Below are 22,720 nucleotides of genomic sequence, written 5' to 3' on the forward strand. Positions count from 1 at the left end.
TAAAAAAATACGGGCAATACTGTGTTTTGGTTTGAATTTGGCAATATCACGTTGTAACTTAATACAAGACTACAAAAGGCATTAACACGTTTTGAATTTTACGCCAGATTTGAATTTTTTGTATTCTTTTACATAAGAATCGATGTTTATTTCGATTTTCAAATTGTTGGCAATACCACGTTTTGGATTATCGCCCTTCAATTGATGCTCTCCGATCATATAAAAATTCAAGATTTATTTTACACTAAAAATTAGCGTGAATTGTTAAGACTATTATCATAATTTGCATGATACTTTGTTACTATTTAATGATAAATAATTAATAAACTTTTTTTTTTTTTTGGGGGGGGGGGAGGGGAGGCACTTGAAATGTGTCACCAGCCGTCCAGCCCTCTCCAAAAATAAGATTTTCCGATTTTTTTTTACTAATAATTAGCAAGCAGCTTGACAAATTACCCAACACTTTATTTTAATTTGATATACAGTCTAAAGTAATGTAGAAACGTTTCTGGTTTTCTAGTGGTCATCAATAATTTTCAGTCATAACTCACAAGCATTGAATATAGGTTCACCTAATTTCTTTAATTTTTTGCTTAAATTTTTAAATTTTAAATATGACTTGCAACTTTGTTGTTTAGATTCATTTCATAGCAATAAAATTATTGTTATAACAGTTATCAGGCGTGAATACAAGGGGGGAAATTATGGATGAAACTCCTCCCTTAAGCCTTAGATACCTACTTAAAATATTTCAAATGTCTATGCATTTATGTGTTTGAAGTAAATTTTTTCATTTAGCCTCCTTCCTTTTTTAATTACAAGATCCGCGCCTGACAGTAATTGTAGTTGTATCTGACTACTTTTTATATGTCTTATATTTGTATAGCCATGTCACAGTATAATATATTATTATAAATCTTCTGGTTACTGCAACAATTGTTCATCTACTAATTTAAGTAAATAAGTTTTTGAGCTTTATATGGTTTGCTGTTTTTCATAAGGAAATCAACATCATATATTTTTTATAGCACATCTTTTGTTTTGTAATTGTAGGTTTCTCAGTTACAGTGTTAAAAAATATTTTTGCTGCAATCATAATAACTATCCTTAAGAATTTGATCATGCTTCTCAGTTTTCATGGCACCTTGATTATTTTTATTTTTTCATTCACCACATTAAATCATTTGTACATTATTTTCATACAATAAATAAAATAATAACAAATAAACAAATTTCACATTATACACTTACTACTATGCAAAACTGCAAAAGCACTCAATAGACTTTATAATAATTATTGTTTATTAAAAAAAAATTAAATCTTTATATCTGGGGACTGGCATTATAGCCCGTTAAAAGCAAAAGGCTATCAAGTAATTCATACATATTAAAATACTAAACAGTCATAAATCATAACATACTATAATAGTCATTAATCATACATAAAAGTAGATTAATATACTAAAAATTACGTTCAATAACCAAGGGACACATATTATCTAGGCAGACTAAAGAATATATATTTTCATTGATTATATAAATATTATGGTTTATATAATCAATTATATTATATATACAGAGATGAATTTAACAATTAATAAAAATTAATATACAAAAATTCTATGCATAATTATCTACCTTTGAAATAAAAACTAGATCTAATTTAATACCAGAAATTGATGATCAGAGTATTCTTTGTGATAGAAAGTATTTCATACATACAAAATAAAAAACTGTAAAATGTATATATTCATGGGCCATGGCTAATTGTTTCACTCGGAACCTAAAATAAATATGACCATTTATATTTTTAATAACCATTTATAAATACTGTTGTCTGTGAAAAAAATATTTTCTAAGTGACTATTCAAGTATATTACATATATCATATATCATAAAATATATAATTATATACATATTAAAAAGTTTTATTTTTCAAGACAGAACAATAAACAAAGTTCAATTTTGAAAATTGTTTCATTATATTTACACAAGTAAATTATATTATTTTTATTAATTACTTACAATAATTAAAAAATAATAATAATACTACTCTTCATCGTTATCAATTTGAGCATTTGCTCTGGCACCTTCATTTACAGCTGTTGCTAAATCTATATTTTGTTCTCCTTTTAATCGATCACGTATTAGTTCAGCAATTGCTCTTTGTGTCCTCCTTTCGAGTTTTGTCATTCTTTTTTCTATGTCTCTTTTCAAATCCCAGTCTGGCTTTCTTGGTGCTAATGTGTTTAAATCCTAAAATCATATTATATGTATATTAAAAAAATCTAAATAAATATGAATAAGCTAAAAATTAGTTCTGTGCAAATGATTGATAGATCAACATCCATTTCTTAAGTTAGTTTATTTTATAAACAAATTATTATTTATAGTTTCAGTAGGTTGAATTAAATTTTGATAAAAACATTACAAATAATTAAAGCTGGGTAAGTGAAATAAATAGTTGCTTACAGCTCAAGAAAAATTTGGTCCAAATATATAAATGAAAAATTGTTATCCCAATTGAAAAATAAAATATATTCATTTTCACAGCGAGTAAAATATTATATTCTTAAAATATATTGTGTATTAATTATAGAGTATTATATATTATTATTGTAATAATTTTATTATCACAGTAAAATATTACAAATTACAAAATTGTAAGTAAATCTTTATTGTACTTTTTTTTTCATGCCATTATTATCATAATAAGACTAATAAATAATAACATTATTTAGCTACATGTCAAAATGATAAATAAAGAAAATCTAAAATTTAGTACACATTTCTTATTGACAGATTATTTTATAAATTAAAAAGTAAAAAATTTTAAACATCAGAATTAAAAGAAAATTATTAAACAAGATTGATATAATAAGTTTAGTATAATATAGATTATTATTAAAAAATAACAAACATTTAGGTAGCATCTACAAATACAGTACGAAATACAAATATAAATATGATTACCTATACATAAAAATATAAATTGAATTAATCCCAATCTGCTAGTAGTGTGCAGGGGAATTGTTAGGGTTTATTATTTATTGTGTTATGACTTTATAAGACATGGTACTAGTTCATAACTTTTAGTTCAAGTTTTTTTTATTAATTATTTGAGTTCAAATATTGATGTAACATCATCGACAACCATAATTTGTTTATATTTGGTGTGATTTTGTTAAATATGAGTAAAAATATTTTGTATAATTATTATGATCCAAATATTTATATCTAATAGTTATAAGATTTATTTTATAAAGTAAAATGTATTTAATCGCATTAATTTACCAATTCCTGAACAGTAAAAACAGTTTCTCCAGCTTTTAATTGATCCTCGACTTCAGCAATAATATCACCAGGTTGAGGGGTAGGTATAAGTTCAGCCTTTAGCCCTTCATCTTCGGGAATATAACTTTTAAACCTTGGCCTAAAACAAATTTCTTTTAAATATAATAAAGTATATTTAATTTTTACACATACTTTGGTAATGATTTCTCCACACTGTCTTCGTTCTTTTTAGATTCATTTTTATTTTCTAAAGATTTTTTCAAATTTGCCAATCGTTCCTTTCGTTTTCGAGCTTCCTCTTCTAATGATCCAACTTTGATAGATTGATTTTCTGAATTTTCCATGATTTACATAAGCTTAAGGCAAAATATTTTACTTATTTGGTTGAGCAATAAAGTAAATATTAAATTGTTTAAATAGAGTTTACAGGTATTCAGAAAATATGAACAATACTACAATAGTAAAAGATTTGGGTAATTTGTAAATAAATGTGATTTGTATTTAACATTCATTATTTCACCTTTTTTAATAAATAATGAACTGTTTGAAATTTCAATGTTTTGAATGTTTTGATACTTAATAGTGTTATCAATGTTATCATATTTGTAAACGCAGTGTGGCCACTTTATATATTAAGCGTATATGCAGTTTAGTATAATATATTTATCCGTCATAAAAAAGGTACACGTACGGCGGTATTTAATTATATATATTTACTATTTAATATATTAAGTAATATGACTTAAAATTTAAAAAAATTTCCATGTAAATATCATAAAACAGTAAAAATAGATTCATAAAAATGTAAAAAATGTAAATACATACCTAATACATAATATTTTAAAATATTTGTTTTTGATTTTAGATATACCTAAAATGAATATTGTAGGTTAAGTATTGTAATTACCTACATACTTTTAAGAAAAATGATTTCGTAACCTTGGTAAGCGTATTTTTTCAGAAATTCTGTATAAACACATAATATTATAATATATAAGTAGGTATTATCTATACCTGCTATAATTTATACGATCTCTATTTGTTATCCATATACCTAGTTTTTAGTCTATTGCCTATTTATAATTAACTTTCTTGTATAAGTAAAGGCATATAATTATTGCATTTTACAATATTAACTTGATAAACTAGTATAGGTAGTTATGTATTAGTAGGTTACAACTTGAACTCTAATTAGTAATTACCTTTATTTATTATTGTTCATACCATCAAACCACGTTATAGTTTATAATAACGTTTGGTATTAACTTGGTCAAATAGGTACCAATTATTAGTAGTTTCTATGTGGTCACTACCCATAATGAATTAGCAAGCTAGTAGCTACTAAGCTACATATGCATAAATATTGAGTAGAAATTATCCTAGAATAATTAGTATCTTTTGAAATTTGTTAATACTTAATTATAATATTATTTGTAAAAAATATTGTATCTATTTAGATAATTTTCTTCTTGAGTGTGTCTCATTTTTATCTTCCTTATTTTTCCCTGTCAAGATACTAGATAGTTAATTTTTTTTCGGAATTTAATCAACCAAATTAATAATTTATTCTAATGATTTTAATTTTTATGGTTCAAAATTCTTATTCACTTTTTTGGTAAAAAGCTTTTAAAAAAATTGAATGGGTTTATTATGTAAGTACATGAACAAATATTTGTAACGTTACATTTAATATTATATATCTAATCTAGTAATCTATAGTATTACGGTTTAAGTATACCTAACAACCCAATCTATTATCCACCATATTACTCTAACAGCTAGTGTTATAAATTATTGACAATAGTGTTGCGACCCCAAATATAATCTAGGCGTTGCATAAGTACTATTTTACAACCCCTGAAATTTTCATATTTATGGTTTATTGCTAGATAGTCAAAAATAAGTAAAATAACTAATAAGTAAGTAATTATTTAATTAAGAGGACGTAGAACCATCATAGTGTTGTCTCCATCTTACACACTCACGACATGGCAAATTTTCGTTCACCAGTTTCAATATTGTACTGTTAGTTGTTTTGATAAAAGAGTGTACTGATCTATTATAAAATGTAAAGGTAAGATTATTATCCAAGACATTTTAAAATTATCATAACTTACTTAACAATAATAATATCAATAAAAGATTACGTGAGGTCCTGGATAATAATCTTACCTTTATATTTTAAAATAGGTCGGTTCACTCTTATATCAAAACTAACAGTACAATATTGAAACTGGTAAACGAACATTTGCTAAGCCGTGAACATCGACGGATAGGCCTACCGGGAAACCGGGCATTTCCTGGTGTGTCCCCACTTCGTATTTCGGTAATGAGGTCCTTTTTAGACTTTTTTTTCATAAACGTGGCCCCTTTTCAAAATTTCTTGGTAAGCCAAAAATGGCCTATCCGCCCATAGTCGTGAGTGTGTAAGACGGACATCGCATACGGGTACAACGTCCTCTTAATTAATTATTAAGTAAAAAATCCTGAAGAATGAGAAAATTGAGATTAAATATTATCAAAACTCCAACAATGAAAATAATATAATTGAATTACAATTCACTATAATAAATTAAATAAAAATTAAAGTAAATGTATAAATACATTAAAATAGAGAACAACAATGAGACTGCTACAGCTTACAATTTAAAAATTATAAACGATTGATATTATTTATTAGATTATAATTATAAAAGATTATGTGATTTAAAATTTAAATAAAATTAATGTTTGTATGTTTAATATGTAGTATATTAATTATAAAAAATTAAAATATATAGTTTTTAATAACATATTAACATATATTTATATATGTATAAGAATAATTATATAGATTTATAATATATTTTTTATTTATAATATTATGTATATTAAGACATTGTTTGTTTTTATAATGTTGGAGGTGTGGGGGCAAAGCCCCCACGGATTTTGAGCATCCTAATTAATTTTTGCAACCACTAATATGTTTCCCAAATTACACCACTGCATATATCTATTATCATATATTTATATTGCAATAATTTGATAATTAATAATGAACCTGGCCATAAATCATAATTAGTATATGACATTCACTGGCATGGTATTATACTATTTATTATTATTTATATTTTAATAATCCGATAAAATATGAATAGTTTGACATTATATCAAAAATGAATACAATACAATATTTTTATCAGCAATTAAACCTAAATGGCTAAATATTTGATAATATAGGAACTCTGTATATTTTTTCAACATAATTCGACTTTACAAGAATCTTCATTTTTACAAAACTAGGGATTTTTATATCGTTATAAAATTGTTTTATTTATTAATTAAGAAATTCATACAATTTGTTTTTTATAATTTATTGGGAATTTTTGATTTATCACTTTTTAAATTTTTGTGTAGCTTTTAAACAAATTTCTTTCTATGAAACACCAGAAAAGAGTAGGTACATATTATAAATTATCATTATTAATTTTGATTACCTTTCGTTCTTTAATTACATGCACGACTGTTATACATAATATTTGGTCACTTTGCTTTTTGACTTACTGTTCCAATTAGATTAATCAATTATAATTATATAGAAGTTATATTTATATACTTATATGGTAATATGGTATATAGTATGTACATTGTGTGTTACTATTAAAATGTATAAGTGCATTATAGGTATATTCATCATTAAAATGACTAGGAATTAGAATGGTTATAAGAATGATACTTTTAAATAAAAAATATGAAGGTAAGGTAGGTATAATGCATTTTTTTTTTATAAAAGAATGGATAAAAATGTATTTATTTATTCACAATGGTATTGTATGGTTCGTGTGATGATAATGATAGTGCAAATGATGCAGCAGTCGCGTAAATAGCTTTCTCTCTAGAACTAGATAATTATGTATACTATACTTAGTCTATAACGTTTAATGGTTTATGGCGGATGTCTAGATAAATTTAATCAATGTTCCTAAGCAGTGTATTAATGGGTTAGTTGATATTGAATGGTAAAAATTATGTAGAGCAGATGTATGTCGTTCCGATTAAGTTAAAATAAGATATATACAATTATTATACATATATAATTATATTATTTAGAAGGATCGGTTATGTAAAATTACAATTTTTTTTATGAAACTGCTAAGGAAAATAAAATTATCTATAGGATACATTTTATATTAACTTTTAAAGGGAATATATAGTGTTCATGATATGAGGGTCCTATGTGTGGATTTGGTAACAGATCAACGTCAGATCTTCACGTTTTGGACTACATATTTAATTTGTCTAGGTATATAAAACGCTTACAAAAGTTCGTTCAATCGGATATTATTAGTTATTTTTTAAATTTATAGCCATACATGATTACAATAACCAAAATTAGTAATAAATAATAATTGTATATTATGCAATTATTATATTACATATGGTAGGCCATTTGTACTCGCCAAATCTTCTACTCACTCGTGGACGGATGTTGGTATATTCGTATAGGTACCATGAATATAGAAACTATTCTAATAAATAATGAGGAACCAACTTATAAAACGTTAATAACAACACACGTACTACATAGGTATAATCATCGAACTGTGGTGATATTATTATTATTAACTTGTTCTTGGTAGATTTAACTGCTTACATATCTTACCGAAATACTATATTTACACATAGATATACAATGTAGTACGATTGATCAAAATCAAATGCAAAATTCAAGTAAAAAACGGTAAGCCCGTAATATGATGTAAAATAAAAATATGTGTATTTATAGATCTCATTATAATTATATTATAGTTGTTCTGAAGTATAAAATTAAAATATTTTAATATATATTTAATATATCTTGCTTTTTAAGTTTAATCTTCTTATATATACTTTATATATATCGTATCTACTTTTTATAATTCTTTCTTTATAAGAATAGATTTTAATTTGATCACGTTATATAATGTTTTAAAAATCAATACCTATACCTAAAAATTGAAATTTTAATATACTTAAATATCTATATGTAACAGTCAATAGCAAATCCCAATAGTCAAGAAAAAAATTGTAATTAATAATTAGAATTAATTTATAGAATTATTTAATGAATTTGTATACATTTATGTACATGAAACTTTGCACCTATACTCTCGTTAGCTGTAGTGATAGCTTTTGTATGTATACCTAGGTATTTAATATTATTATTTATTACCTAAACTTACACTGTTTATTATATACTATTAGTTTTTGAGTAGAGAATAATAGTTTTTTTTTAGAGTATTTACTAATTTATATATTAATTAACCTTGACAATTTATATGCGATCATGAAAAGTTTTTTATAGTTTGTGGCTTAGTAGGGAGTAGACATTATGGCATCGTAGGTATTTATTTTGTAAACAGTAACTGCGATGGCATAGAAAAAAAAGCATAAATGTATAATACAGTACGAAATAAAACATCATTTACGAACAGATATTATAAATTTGTCTCAAGACTTGCTGTATGTATAGATATATACAATACTGTTAATTTATTCCTCACAAAAAAATATTGTCTAGTTTGCTAATTTGTTATAATTGTATAATTAAGTAAAATAGCCTCATATATTATGAACTTTTAAGTCGATGTATTAGTTTTAAAATTTTAAAGAATAAAATTATCTTTATTTATTTTTCCCGATTTCTCATTGATGTAAACATGATAAATTGATAAATATTTGACTACCAAATTGTTTTTAAATTTGTTTCGGTAATCTAATCCGCAGAATTATTTCCCAATAAAATAATTTTTCTTAATTTCAATTTTTATCACATCTATGATTTATATTAAAAGCTCAACTAAAGGCTAACTAACATGCAGTGTTATAATAAAGTGCATATATATATTTAATATTTATGAATAATATATAATATTCTTATTTTACTCGATTATTTGTTATAATTGCAAATGGCTCTAATACTCTATTATACACATATAAAAAGGAAATGCTAATGCTCTATATATTTGGTTAATATATTATTGATTATTTGTTATGTTTAAGTATCTAATGCATATACTGTATATCTTTATAGGTATACCTACAGTAATTTCAAAAATATTATTTTAAATATATAGTTATATATTTCTTTTGACGTACAGCCAAATCATACAATAATATTATTCAGTATTACAAAGTCATAATTTAACCTTTCCAACGAAAGTCAAGTCAATAGCTATATTTTGTTAAAACGTTATTTTTATAATTGTATTTATAAAACTTTCCTTGCTATTTAATATTTATAAATATTATACATTTTTCGAAATATAAAAACAATTTGCAACAAAATAATATTTGGTTTAATAAATGAAAACTGAGAATTCTGAAAATAAAAATCTAAAATATTTGTAAGTTAACGGAATAGGTACACAAATATACATCAATAACGTTACTTAATACGTATCCATGTATTTTATTATTAAATTATATCTAATAAAAGGATTATTAGGTAATTTACGAGGCTAAAAATTAAATTAAAAATTATTTAATTTTTATTTCAAATTTTTAATTGTAATATGATTTAATACTATTAAATATTGACATAACTAATACTTAATGTTTAAAAAAGAACTTAAACATTTTTCTTAAAGATTTTATTTTACTTATGTATAGTTTGACAATTAATTTTGGAAATTTTAATATTGTATTTAAAAGTAATAATTTTGAAAATACTAATTATATACAACAAAATATATATGACCAGTGTATTTAAAAAAAATAATGTAGGAAAGTATAATATTTTTTAATTAAGATGAGTATGTATGATAGATTTTGAAGGATATGATTAAGGACTTAAAATTGGACAATAAGTGAAAGTTGAAGATAAGGTGGAAGATGCAATAATATTAATGTCTAATATTTTTTAAAAGCAAAAATTATATATTAAAAACTGATCATGTTTTATTTTTATTTTTAATGAATTGTATTAGATTATTTTAAGTTCATCTTATTTATTTAAATTCCTTGTAACATTTTCTTAGTAAAATTGTTGTAAACAATTCATGGGAGGTAAAATGTATACATTAAAATAAAATGGAAGCTATTATAATAATGTCACTTTTAGTGGCTAAATTAAGTTATTTAATTGCTATAGGTTATATCTCCGACCTAGTCACACTGGACTTGGCGGATCCCTATCATATATAAACTGGAGGGGAGAGTAGCTTGATGTTCGTCGGATGAAAAAAGTACACGCAGAAGACGTTTAGAGAAGACGCTTGAATGGACACGTCGCTAAATTTTCAGTTACATACCTTATAATTACACTATCGGAGCTTATTGTACAGGTAATTTATTTATTTATTTATTGTATTTTAATCTTTATTTTTTTTCACGATAATAAACTTGAGTAAATTTTAGTTATTTTAGTATTTACATACTATAGGTATTATACGTATACTATATATATTTTTTTATTCAATTTTAAATTAAATTTTTCTATAAGTATGTAATAAATCATAATAATTATGATTCATTACATAAAATTTTTAAAAATATTGAGGATTGTCCTCATTATATAGGATGGCATAGTGGTTTGGTAAAAATAAAATAGGTATACTACAAAGCACATTGTTGGACTTTTAAGTTGGATAATTTAAATTTTATAAAGCTATTATATTAATTTATTATATTATTATTATGCTGTAAAAATAAATTAAAATAAATAAATTATTATTTATGTATAATATATATATTATAACTATAAGTTAATTTATGAATACAGTATGTTAAAATTGTTTATAGTTGTGTCGTTTACACTATGCCTTAACGTGTTTTATCTTTTAGTTAATTTAAATACAATTTAAAAACATAATTTGTTTTACTAGAAAACAAAATTATAAATGAACATAATAATACATAATATACACGTATGTTTATCGAAGTTTTTTATTGCTATAATGCTATCTACTCTGAGAAAAAATTAAATACTCAGATAAAACAATTTAAACAAGTTTAATTTTTACAAGTTCACATATATTTTGACATTTCGTGGGACTGCTTGAAGTATTTAAATATTAAATATGTTAATAAGTTGATTCCGATAGCTTATAATTTATTATAATTTATTATACATACGAGTATATTTAGGAATAGTGATACTAAAATTGAAACATAATAATATATTAGTATAATGTTTATAGAAATTTAAAAAAAATGTAATATAGTCTAATTTAAATATATATTTTACTTAACTTGATCCTGTTTAACTTATAAATTATAAATAATTATAATTCTTTTCTTTTCTTTAATCGAACTTGGTATATTGCCTATATGTATTAATAGTATTTTATCTAGTATATATTTTTTTTAAATAATTTTTCTTTGAAACAGTAAAATACAAAATATATTCAACATTAGGTTTTTGTGCAGTTAATCTGAACAAAAAAAGAATAAACAAGATAAGAATCTTTTTAAAGTAATTTTTTATAAATAAATGAATACACTATAATAATATTAAAGTCTATACATGATATTATAATAATGAACATTTTGGTATTTTATGTAAGACTATTACACGTTGTTAATGTGTTAACAATATCTGTATTGAACATGCAAATACTATTTGAATATGATTATTTTTATTTTTTATTAGGCGAGAGTAAATATATAATTGTTTGTTGGTGTACAGGTAAATTTTAATGATTTTCATTTATGTGTCTATATTGTATATTGTATGCAGTATCTGGGCAGTGAGCTTTTCATTAAATGTAGATTCGTATCGAGAAAGTAAATCATTGTATATCTAGAAAGTAATAACTATTGCCTGTTGGTAAATATATGTATAAGTATGAAGTACGCATCTATATAGGTACCAGGTACCTATTATGTGTATATTTCATAAATGGGACAAGTAAATTGTAATTATCTACTTAGGATAAATCATATTAAAATACCAATGCAACAAATAAGTAAAATTTTATTTTAATTGGTTTCAATTTCAATTTACTAGAAAAAATAACTTTGCTGTTCGATAATTAAAATGTTTTGAACATGATATTTTACAATTATTTGCTTTTTTTTTGTTTGTATCTGAAGCTTTTTTTAGTAGCAAAAAAGTTCCAATCTTAAATTTATGATAGGTTTCTAGTAATAAATTTAATACTTGAATTTGGTTTTATTTTGTCAAAGGTAGAAAGTCCACAGTAAACTTTTCAAAAAAAAAAAACAAAATTATTACACTTATTCGTTAATATCGTTATTCTGTATTATAGTTGACAAATTTTTTTACGTAATTCACAAATGAATAACCGTTGAGATTTGAATTTTTCAACAAATATTTGTGCTTGCGTTTTAAAGATATGATAACATTTTTAAAATATTCATTATCTATTTAAAGACATTAAAATTGTCTACATCATAAAGCAGAATTAAAGACCAAATTTCATACTCATAGCTTTAGTGGTTCTGGATCTAGGCGATGATGAATCAGTAAGACGTGCGTCAGGACATGTTATTTTATAACTAGATGAACCTATGTCCTATTCACATCGTTGTAGACCGTTTTGATTTATAATTTACAGCTACTTATATTATTATATGAAATAATATTATATAGTATGTAAGATTTATTTTTGGCAAACATTTGTTCAAATTATTATTACCGATAAAGTGATAAGTATTAGAAAAATAGAAATATATTTTTTTTAAATATAGGTTAATAGACCATCTCCGCTCACTCATAATTTTTAAATGTTTATAAATAGCTCAAATGAAGCCGAATTATTTGAAAATTAAACCATGTATAGAAAATTATGAATTTAAATTATAAAGTATAATATAACATAAATTATATTTAAACATAAATGCTTATAATAGCGCATACACCAGTCTCCTAAAGTCATTTATCGAATACAATGATTTTTTAATTTTATTTATTTAATTCAAATTGAAAATATGTTACTGAGATCTATACTCAATTATAAGGTACACTTGACAGTCAAGTGACACCTAGTATAGTAGAATAACTTCCATAGTTTTTCAATATTGGTTTTTAAATAATATTGTATTAGTAATAGTATTTTATTAAAAATGTTGTAATTATTAAGTTATATAATTTATTTAAAATTATTAATCTTAATACAATTTTTAATTGTCTACGATTTCATTTAAGTTAAATTCTCAACCCAGGTTCTCAACCATTTATTATTATCATAGAAATAAATAATTGGGTACAAAATAAGCCATAGAAGGAATCATCTCAAAAATGCATGTTGTTGTTGTTTACTTTTATTTTTAAATAAAAAAAAACATGTTCTGGTTTAAAGTGTTTTATTGTTTTCAGATTTTTTAATAATATTTATTAGTCAATTGCAATTAATATATAATTATTTAATACTTTTATTTTGAACACTTCTTTTTTTCGTAATTTTGTGACATTTTCTCAAGGTTCTAGACACTGATAAAAAACCAATGTTAAAGAATAAACTTTTTACTATAACATATTGTATATGTTGAAATAAAGGAAAGTAGATATAATTAAATTTTAAATATTCTACTAGAATGATTGTAATAAACTATATATTACTTGCCATTTCTGGATGTAAAAATGGCATTCTAGAGTAAAAGTTTAAAAAATAAATCTAACTATTTAATTCTTAATTTTTATTAATTTGTCAACTAAAACTTCATTAGCTAGTAAATTTACTTGTTTTAAAATTAAATGTTTATTATACCAAATATTTGGTATGATAAACAATAAACATTTAATTTTAACGGATGTTAATTTGTACATAACACGATGACTGTCCCAAATGAAAATGACAATCTTTTGTTGCTACTTCTGTCCATACAGTTCATAACGACTTAATGAATCAAAGGTTCAAAATTAACGAACAAGATATCGAATATCCAGAAACTTTTTTTTCCAATTGTTGAAATACCACTTTACGAACATAGTTTACATAAAATGATGTTCTTTGATGTTTTTATAAGCAATTTATAGCACTTAATAAAAAAACTTTATGTTAATCTCCTTAATCATAATATACACCATATCGTATAACACTATTATATCAGGTATCTATCTATAAAATCAGATATTGGGTAGGACAAGTAGGTATTGATTTTTCAAAGCATTCAGTGTTGTGTTGGGATGATAAATTATTTTGGACGACAATCACACGGTGCGTGTTTTATTTTATCACGCTAACAAATCAACATATAATTATCTTCAATCTTAATTATTAAGTCCGTGAATGCTGTAAATCTTTTATCGTTAGTTATAATCGTAAATTGGATCAGTTTATTAAACCGGTAACATGTGTCATATCTTAGGAGTTAGGAGTGTGAGTGTGATGTGACTTAGGTTATCTGATTATACATTGTAAGTATTATAGCTGGTAGAAAAAATATATATCCAAGTTTTTGGACGCAAGTTACTAGTTGAATTTAATATATGTAAAATATATCTTTTAGGGGACACAAGTAGTATGTAGATATCGTACGTTATTTTTTAAGTAGGTACCCAAGCTGTTTTTTTTAAGTTCATAATTTGAATGTTACTCAAATATATTATGCATAAAATACATTTAAAATGATATAGTCATTATTTTTTTATTATTTTAAAATTTCTATATTAATTTAATATATGAATATAAATATAATTTAGTGTATTATTTTAATAAAATAAAAGTTTAAAATTGTCTAGTGTATATTTCCTAAGTAAGTAATTTATATATATATATAACCTAATTGTCACAATTTGCAAATACAACTAACATTCTACATACAACATGTACACACCTACACCGATGACATAGGATTTATATATCTACTAATTTTAATTATTGCTGAAAGATGAATATATTGTAATAGTGATGATGTACCTATACATGTACCAAACATGTCATGACTGTACATTGTTTTCATTGTATTCAAACTAATAGTTATATATATAATATATATTATTATTTAATAGTTTTATTTTTGTTAATTCTTTTGTTCTTTACTATTGTTGCATACGCATGAAATTAGTACCTGTGTATAGGCTTCAAATCTTTGTAATCGTTGAATTGTTTGTTAGTGTTGATGTGTTGTACGCAAATAATATAAGTTTTAATACAACAATATGAAAAAATATATTATGTATAGAAAGTCTTAGCAGGCTTCTGATTACTGAATTTTTGGTGTGATTTGTAACTAAAAATTCATTGAGTATTGGCCATTTAGATAAAAATAAATGAAGGTACAACAATAATTCTACAAAATCTGTATTCTATACAGTATGTATGTAAATTCATTGTAACGTCAGTAGCTGTAATTCGAAATATAATGTAGATATTGTAGTTCTGCAGTTTTTTCAATGTTATTTAATATGATTAAAAATCTACCTTTACAATGCTCTAAAATAAAAAAAGTCAAAATCCAATAAATTTTTTTTTTCAAAACGTTTTTGATGATAATTTGAAAATAATCATTTTGTAGAGTTTTTTATTTGTATGATGGAGAAAAAACAATTTTAAAATCGGTTGAACTTTGAATGAACAAAAGGAACTTCTATTTAAAAAAAAAAGAAACATATTATGGTAAAATTGTTTAGTTTTGGTAACCATAATGCTAGGTATTCAAACTGTAATAAATAATAGGTAAGTACTAAAGTACAGTACCTACTCATTGAAAATATATTTAATATTTATTTTTATGATATTGTTCAATATATTCATTATACAGTATACACTGCTAATTATATCTAAGTTAATTTTAACTCTATTTTGGTCTAAATCAAATAGTCTTATCTGAAAAAAAAAAGTTTAAATATTTTATATTTAAATTATAATTGGCCTAACATGCAATTTTTAAAAATACCTAAATAATAATATTGATAAAAATATTAATAATACTTTAGTGAGGTTATTGATTTAGTAAATGTGATATGTGTCATTAATGTTACCTACCTACCTATTATGTTAAAATTCTATCAGTGCACAATGCAGGTGCGTAAATAACTTAATTTAACATTAGGTAGACTTCATTTTTATTTTATTTCATTTTATTAATTTAATAAAATGAAATTTACTATTCCTTATTATGTAGAAATGGTATTTATTTGTTACAAAAATAAATAAAAATATATTATATAAAATATCAACGAGTTTTGTGTTCTGTATATAATCTATTAAAATAGAAAATTAGTTATCAAAGTGTGAAAACATTACAATTTTACTATAATATTATGCTGTATTTTTGAAATTGAAGTTTCTTTTATTTATTCAAAATTCAACCAATTTCAAAGTTGTTTTTTTTTTTCATATTTAAATAAATAACTCTACAAAATAAGTAGTTATTTTCGAGTTTTTGAAAAAAAAAATTATGTGGCTTATGATTTTTGTCTATTTTAGACTTTTGTAAAAGGTAGGCGATGAGTCATGCAGATTGCAGAGGCGTATGCAGGAAGGGTTTTTGGGGTTTAACCCTCCCCAAATATTTTTCGAGTAACGAGGAAAAAATTGTTTTATTATGTTACGGCACAATTCATATGGCTATATTTAGTAACCCCCTACTCCCCCACCAATTTTTTTTTATACGTGCTGGAGTCATGTATAATGTATTATTATATTACATTGAAATAAACTGCAATCTGCACTATTTTTCAAAGTATATATAGGTACTGTTACCTACTGACTTTCCAAATAGTTTACATACTGTATATTAAACTCGAAATCACTTTTTTCTTAGATCATTAAATAATTAAGAGGACGTCACGCTTAAGTGTGATATCTCCGTCTTATAAACGTGTGATATAGAAAATTCGTGTTCAGTAGTTATAGTTTTGTGTAGTAGGTAAATATCCTTTAATAATAGAGTGAATTGACGTATTATCAAATTTAAAGGTAAGAAATAAGAATACTAAGAACATTATTTGTGTTTTCATTTGTGTAATTTTAGATTTATAATAATATTTTAATTTTTAGGCAAGTTTTAAGCAATTATGATTATATTAGTACTTTTAGGCGTATACAAATAGATTTAAATTTAATAAATGCTTATATCATTTATTATAATCATTAAAAATGTTTAAGTTCCTATTTAAAATATTTATACACCTAGCTATTAACTATATGACGCATTATATATTACCTATAGCCATACATATAAGTATTTAATATTATAGCCTATAGATAGGTAGGTACTGCATGCATCTGCATATTATATTATAATAATTATTATTTGCATTACTTTAATTATAATTATTTGTTTTTTACCGAAAGGCATTGGTCGTTGTCATTGTTCCAATACAATTATACAAACCAAAAGTAATAATTAAATTACTCTATAGTCAATGATAGCGATTTTCAACTTTTTGTATCCACGGCTCCTTTTGATTTTTAAATCGAATAAATGGCTCTCATATAAATAATTATAATAATACAATTTTTTTTAACAATTTTATTTTTAGTTTCTACTGCAAACGCAGCTCTTTTGATAGTTGATAATTACCGATAACACCAGTGGCGTATATATGGGGGACCGTGGAGGCCCGGGCCCCCTCCGAAATGAAAAACACAACTATTTAAAATAGTGTGTCTCCTCCCTCCTTTCTCCAAAAAAAAAAAATCCAAATACATAATCAGCCTCCTTTGAAATGAAAACCTATATACGCCACTGGATAACACCCCTAGAAGTCGCGACGTACCGGTAGAAAGCCACTGGTGACTGGTCTATGATATATAGGTAAACATTAAAAATGCATTAACAACGACAAGGCATCTATTATTTATTAATGTATACCTATAGTATATTATACTCACCGTGGTTTTTAATCAGTAACCTTAAGACTTAATTTAAAAAAAAAAAAATTAAAAAAATAAAATGTTATTGTAGGTACACACGCGCTGTATTATTCGTAATGCATATAATATTCTTAGTTTACAGTTTTATACACAGTACAATAACAGCAGTATTCCGTGCAAGGTTTTATAAAATCATTTGTATGATGGTGTTTCAACTTTCTTGTATAAAAAGAAGTAAAATAACTATTTTTATATTTTTCTTGTATACGAGTAGATATTACTGTATTAGGTAATTGTATACGTTTGTATTTTGTACAATATCGGGTGTTGTTTTAGCATACCACTGTTACGTAATATAAGCTATAGCTAATATCATTAATTATAAATTAGTATTTATAATCAATGCTAATATCAAATAAATATAAATTTTAACAGCAGTTTAGGTACCAATTTTGTGCTTAAGAGGACGTCGCACCGGCATGTGTTGTCTCATCCGTCTTACACACACGTACGACATAAACAAAACGTGTTTACCCAGACTGTGTAGAACTCGCTCAATTTCGGTTCTAGAGTAAATAAACTTTTTATAAAATTAAAAGGTGACAATATTTTGAAGGGTAAGACGCTGAGTTTTTTTCATTATTCCCAACATAACGTTCGTTATAATCATTTAGCATTAGCAAAAATTTCATTATTTTTAAATAACCTTGAACTTTTCAAAATTTTAATTTTTTAAAATAAACTCAGCGTCTTGCCTTCTATATTGCCATCTTTCAATTTTATAATAAGTAAATTTACTTTAGAATCACAATTGATCGAGTTCTACTCAGACTAGTCAGACTGCGTAAACGCGTTTTGTCTATGTCATACATGTGTAAGATGGAGACAACGCATACGGATGCGACGTACTCTTAAAATAAAAATTACTTTTTTATAAAGCAATTTAAACCAATTGTTCTAAAAAACATTTTACAATATCTAAGAAAAACTTATAAGTTAGTTATGAATGTTATAATTATATAATAAATTAATACACTAACCGATTTTTTGCAAGTATTAATAAATAATATAAAATAAAAAATAAATCAAGTATTGTTTTACATTTTTTTTTCAGAACTAATTGTATTGATTAAATCAATCAGCTATGCCAGACAGAGATACTAATTCTTCGATGAATAGTCACGATGATACGTATAAGTGTTCGTTAGGCAGCGATGACTTCATACTCGTAGAAGAAATCATTTCCGGTCGAAAAACGAGCACTGTGGAAACGGTACAGGGAATTTGTTTGTGTATGAAGCAAAAACTCCGTAGAACAGTGGCTATGAAAAACGTGAAGCGTAGGGTACCGATATTGAACTGGTTACCATGTTACACGATTGAAGACGGACTTGGTGATATAATGTCTGGCGTGACCGTTGGTTTGACGGTCATACCACAGTCGATGGCGTATGCCGGATTGGCGGGTCTCCCACCGCAATACGGTCTTTATGGTTCGTTTCTTGGCACATTCATCTACACGTTCGTTGGTAGCTGTAAGGACGTGCCTATGGGTCCGACGGCCATTGTGTCGCTGATGACTTATAGCACACTACACGGATACGGACCAGAGTATGCCACACTATTATGCTTTCTCACCGGCGTCATACAGCTGGCCATGGGAGTCTGTGGCCTGGGCATAATCATCGATTTCGTATCTGGTCCCGTGTCGTCGGGATTCACGTCTGCCGTGGCCTTGCTAATTATCGCATCCCAAATAAAAGACCTGATCGGTGTCCACGGTACCGGGTCCAGTCTGTGGGAAATGATGTGTTCCCTTTATAGGGACATCGACACGATTAGCTACGGTGACACTGTCATCGGGGTCGGGTGCATTGTATTTCTGTTAGTGTTGCGGGTCATCGCCGAAGTTCGTTTAGGTCCCGCGGACCCGGAACAACAAAGCTGCGTTCAGAAATACATAAACAAGAGTTTCTGGTTAATAGGATCGATCAGAAATTCGATAATTGTTATCAGCTGTACCGTCATGAGCTACATGTTCATAAGTGCTCAAGACGAGTCGTTCAAATTGCCGTACAAGATCATCGGAACAATTCCAGCAGGTCTTCCGGAATTTCGTCTACCCCAGTTCACAATGCAGCGAGACAACGAGACCATAGGTTTCTTTGAAATTATGTCCACGATGAAGTCAAACGTGGTCGTTTTGCCTCTGATTGGTCTGCTGGAAAATATATCTATTTGCAAGGCGTTCGCCAACGGCAAGACCGTGGACGCGACCCAAGAATTATTGGCCATTGGTTTGTGTAACATTGGAAATTCGTTCGTGCAAAGTTTTCCAGGTTCTGGGTCGTTTAGCAGGAGTGCTGTGAATAACGCCAGTGGAGTGCGAACACCCTTGGGTGGATTATACACTTCGGTCCTGGTGATCGTGGCTCTGTTGTTTTTGACACCATACTTTTATTACATACCCAAAACTTGTTTGGCAGCGGTTATCATAACGGCAGTGGTATTCATGGTAGAAGTGAGGGTCGTTAAACCAATATATCGTTCGAAAAAAAGCGATCTGATCCCGGGGATGTTCACTTTTTTTGCATGCCTATTCTTGCCCTTAGAGATTGGCGTCCTCTTTGGCATAGGGCTGAATCTAACTTCGATTTTGTACCACGCGGCTAGACCCAAAATATCCATACAAGAGTACAAGACTCGCGCCGGTTTCAAGTATCTAATGCTGACCCCGGATAGATGTTTGGTATTTCCATCGGCCGATTACGTCCGTAACCTGGTTACAAAACACAGTCTTAAACGGGATATGCCGGTAGTCATAGATTGTTCTCATGTGTATGGAGCTGACTTCACCGCCGCTAAAGTCATCGAAATGCTAACTAAAGATTTCTCGGACAGGGGGCAAGCTTTGTTTTTTTACAACCTTAAACCTAGTGTAGTTGATGTGTTTAGAGGGGTAAAACCAAAAGAATTGGTGTTTTACTACAATAAAAAGGAATTAGACCGACTATTACAAAAATCGACTAAACAACACCACACTGCAATGTTACAGCCGTTGCTACAGACTAAGTGAATATGATTTATCTAATTTTCTCCCCTGAAATGTTTATAGTTTTGACTTTTGTTTTTTAAGGCGAGAGAACATAAATATTTTACTGATAAAAATTGTCCATAACAAATGTCTGTATAACGATGTTTTAGAAATTTAGTACCTTATACACAATGTACACATACAGTAGCATATAAGTACAATAGGATATAATATATATATATATATTGTCATGCTATTAACTGACTTTAATCGATAATTGTAGTTAAATCAACTTTTCAACAGTTCTATCCACTGCTAAAAACTTTAGTTTAATATATATAAACTAAAATTATTTTTGTTGCTCCAATGCTATATTCCCAATATCTACATATATTGAATGTGCCAAGTAACATATTCTAATTAATTCTAAGTATTTATTTATTTTTTCAATATTACCATTTTGGTTGAGTTATTAGCTATAAAATAAAGATACATAAACACACCTAATACCTATATTATAATTTCATTAATAATTCTAGTTATAATCGGTAATTTTAAATAAGTTATAAATTACTAATTTATAATTATGCTATATTGTTGTTGTTTAAGTTATATATTAATTTATAATAAAAAATGTATCTATTAACTGTTAGAAAATTAAGTATAATAACTAAATCAAGATTTCATCCACCAAATTCAAATGTATTTCAAATTATAATATATTTTTATTTCTTATACAATAATCAAGGTTATAAATTAAAACTAATAAACTTACAACACAATTAAGTGTTTACATATAGAAACAAAGAATAAATAAATAAATACAAAATTGACTAGATAAAATACACATTTTTAGTTAGCTATACAGTACAGGAGAATACAATTTTATATTAAATAGAATTTTAGTTATTAATTTACAAGAAAAATTAACATATACATACATTTTATATTATCATAGCTATGAAAAAAGATAAATTGCTAAAATAGTTAATTGGTTAATGATTATTTTGGACTTTATAAAACTTATTGAATGGTTGACATCAAATACAGATATATTATTCATATTTCATTTATAATTCGGTTTAAAATTAATAAAACTAATAAATATTTTACTTTAAATTAATTGAGATATTAATGATGAGTAATAAATTATAATTGCTGTTCCTTCTTATGACTCTCTTCTATGTTTAGGATATTTTAGATAACTTAAATAATCATTATTATTTAAATTAAATTTTCGACTCAGTCTTTATTTCACCTTTTAATATATTCAAAAAGATTATTTCACTTGATGTACTAACCAAAGATTTTAGTAACCAACAATAAGTCTAACATAATAACTAATAACTTGGGAGGTTTAAAAATTGATAATGTAATATAAATTAAGCATAATAGTAATATATTTTATAGTAAAACTTAAGGTTAGAATTTATATTAGTAAATAAGCTACAGTATTAAAATGTGTGTGGTCACAATTGTTTGTGAAAATCATGATTAAAATAAAATTCAACATTCATTCAAAGTTTTACAAATTGGAAAATATTAAATTCATTATCTAATTTATCAATTAAATTATTTGCAGTAGATCATAGTATATTATACAATATTGATTAAATAGTAAAATAGCCAAAAGGATTAATGTATA

At 25.5% G+C, this 22,720-nt stretch overlaps 1 protein-coding gene and 1 pseudogene across 1 annotated transcript; one reads left to right on the forward strand and one right to left on the reverse strand.

Moving 5' to 3' along the window:
• Positions 1 to 1,962: 1,962 nt before the first annotated feature.
• LOC113552220 (coiled-coil domain-containing protein 12) lies at positions 1,963 to 3,837 on the reverse strand. The gene is made up of 3 exons (XM_026954975.1): positions 3,487 to 3,837; positions 3,295 to 3,433; positions 1,963 to 2,256 (listed from the first exon to the last, which is right to left on the reverse strand). Exons 1-3 carry the CDS (start codon positions 3,636 to 3,638, stop codon positions 2,050 to 2,052), a joined length of 498 nt encoding a protein of 165 aa, XP_026810776.1. The 5' UTR covers positions 3,639 to 3,837; the 3' UTR covers positions 1,963 to 2,049.
• Positions 3,838 to 10,537: 6,700 nt separating this feature from the next.
• Positions 10,538 to 21,473, forward strand: LOC113552218 (annotated as a pseudogene).
• Positions 21,474 to 22,720: the final 1,247 nt, after the last annotated feature.

Source organism: Rhopalosiphum maidis, chromosome 2 (genome assembly GCF_003676215.2).
Source record: "Rhopalosiphum maidis isolate BTI-1 chromosome 2, ASM367621v3, whole genome shotgun sequence".
Taxonomy (NCBI): Eukaryota; Metazoa; Arthropoda; class Insecta; order Hemiptera; family Aphididae; genus Rhopalosiphum; species Rhopalosiphum maidis.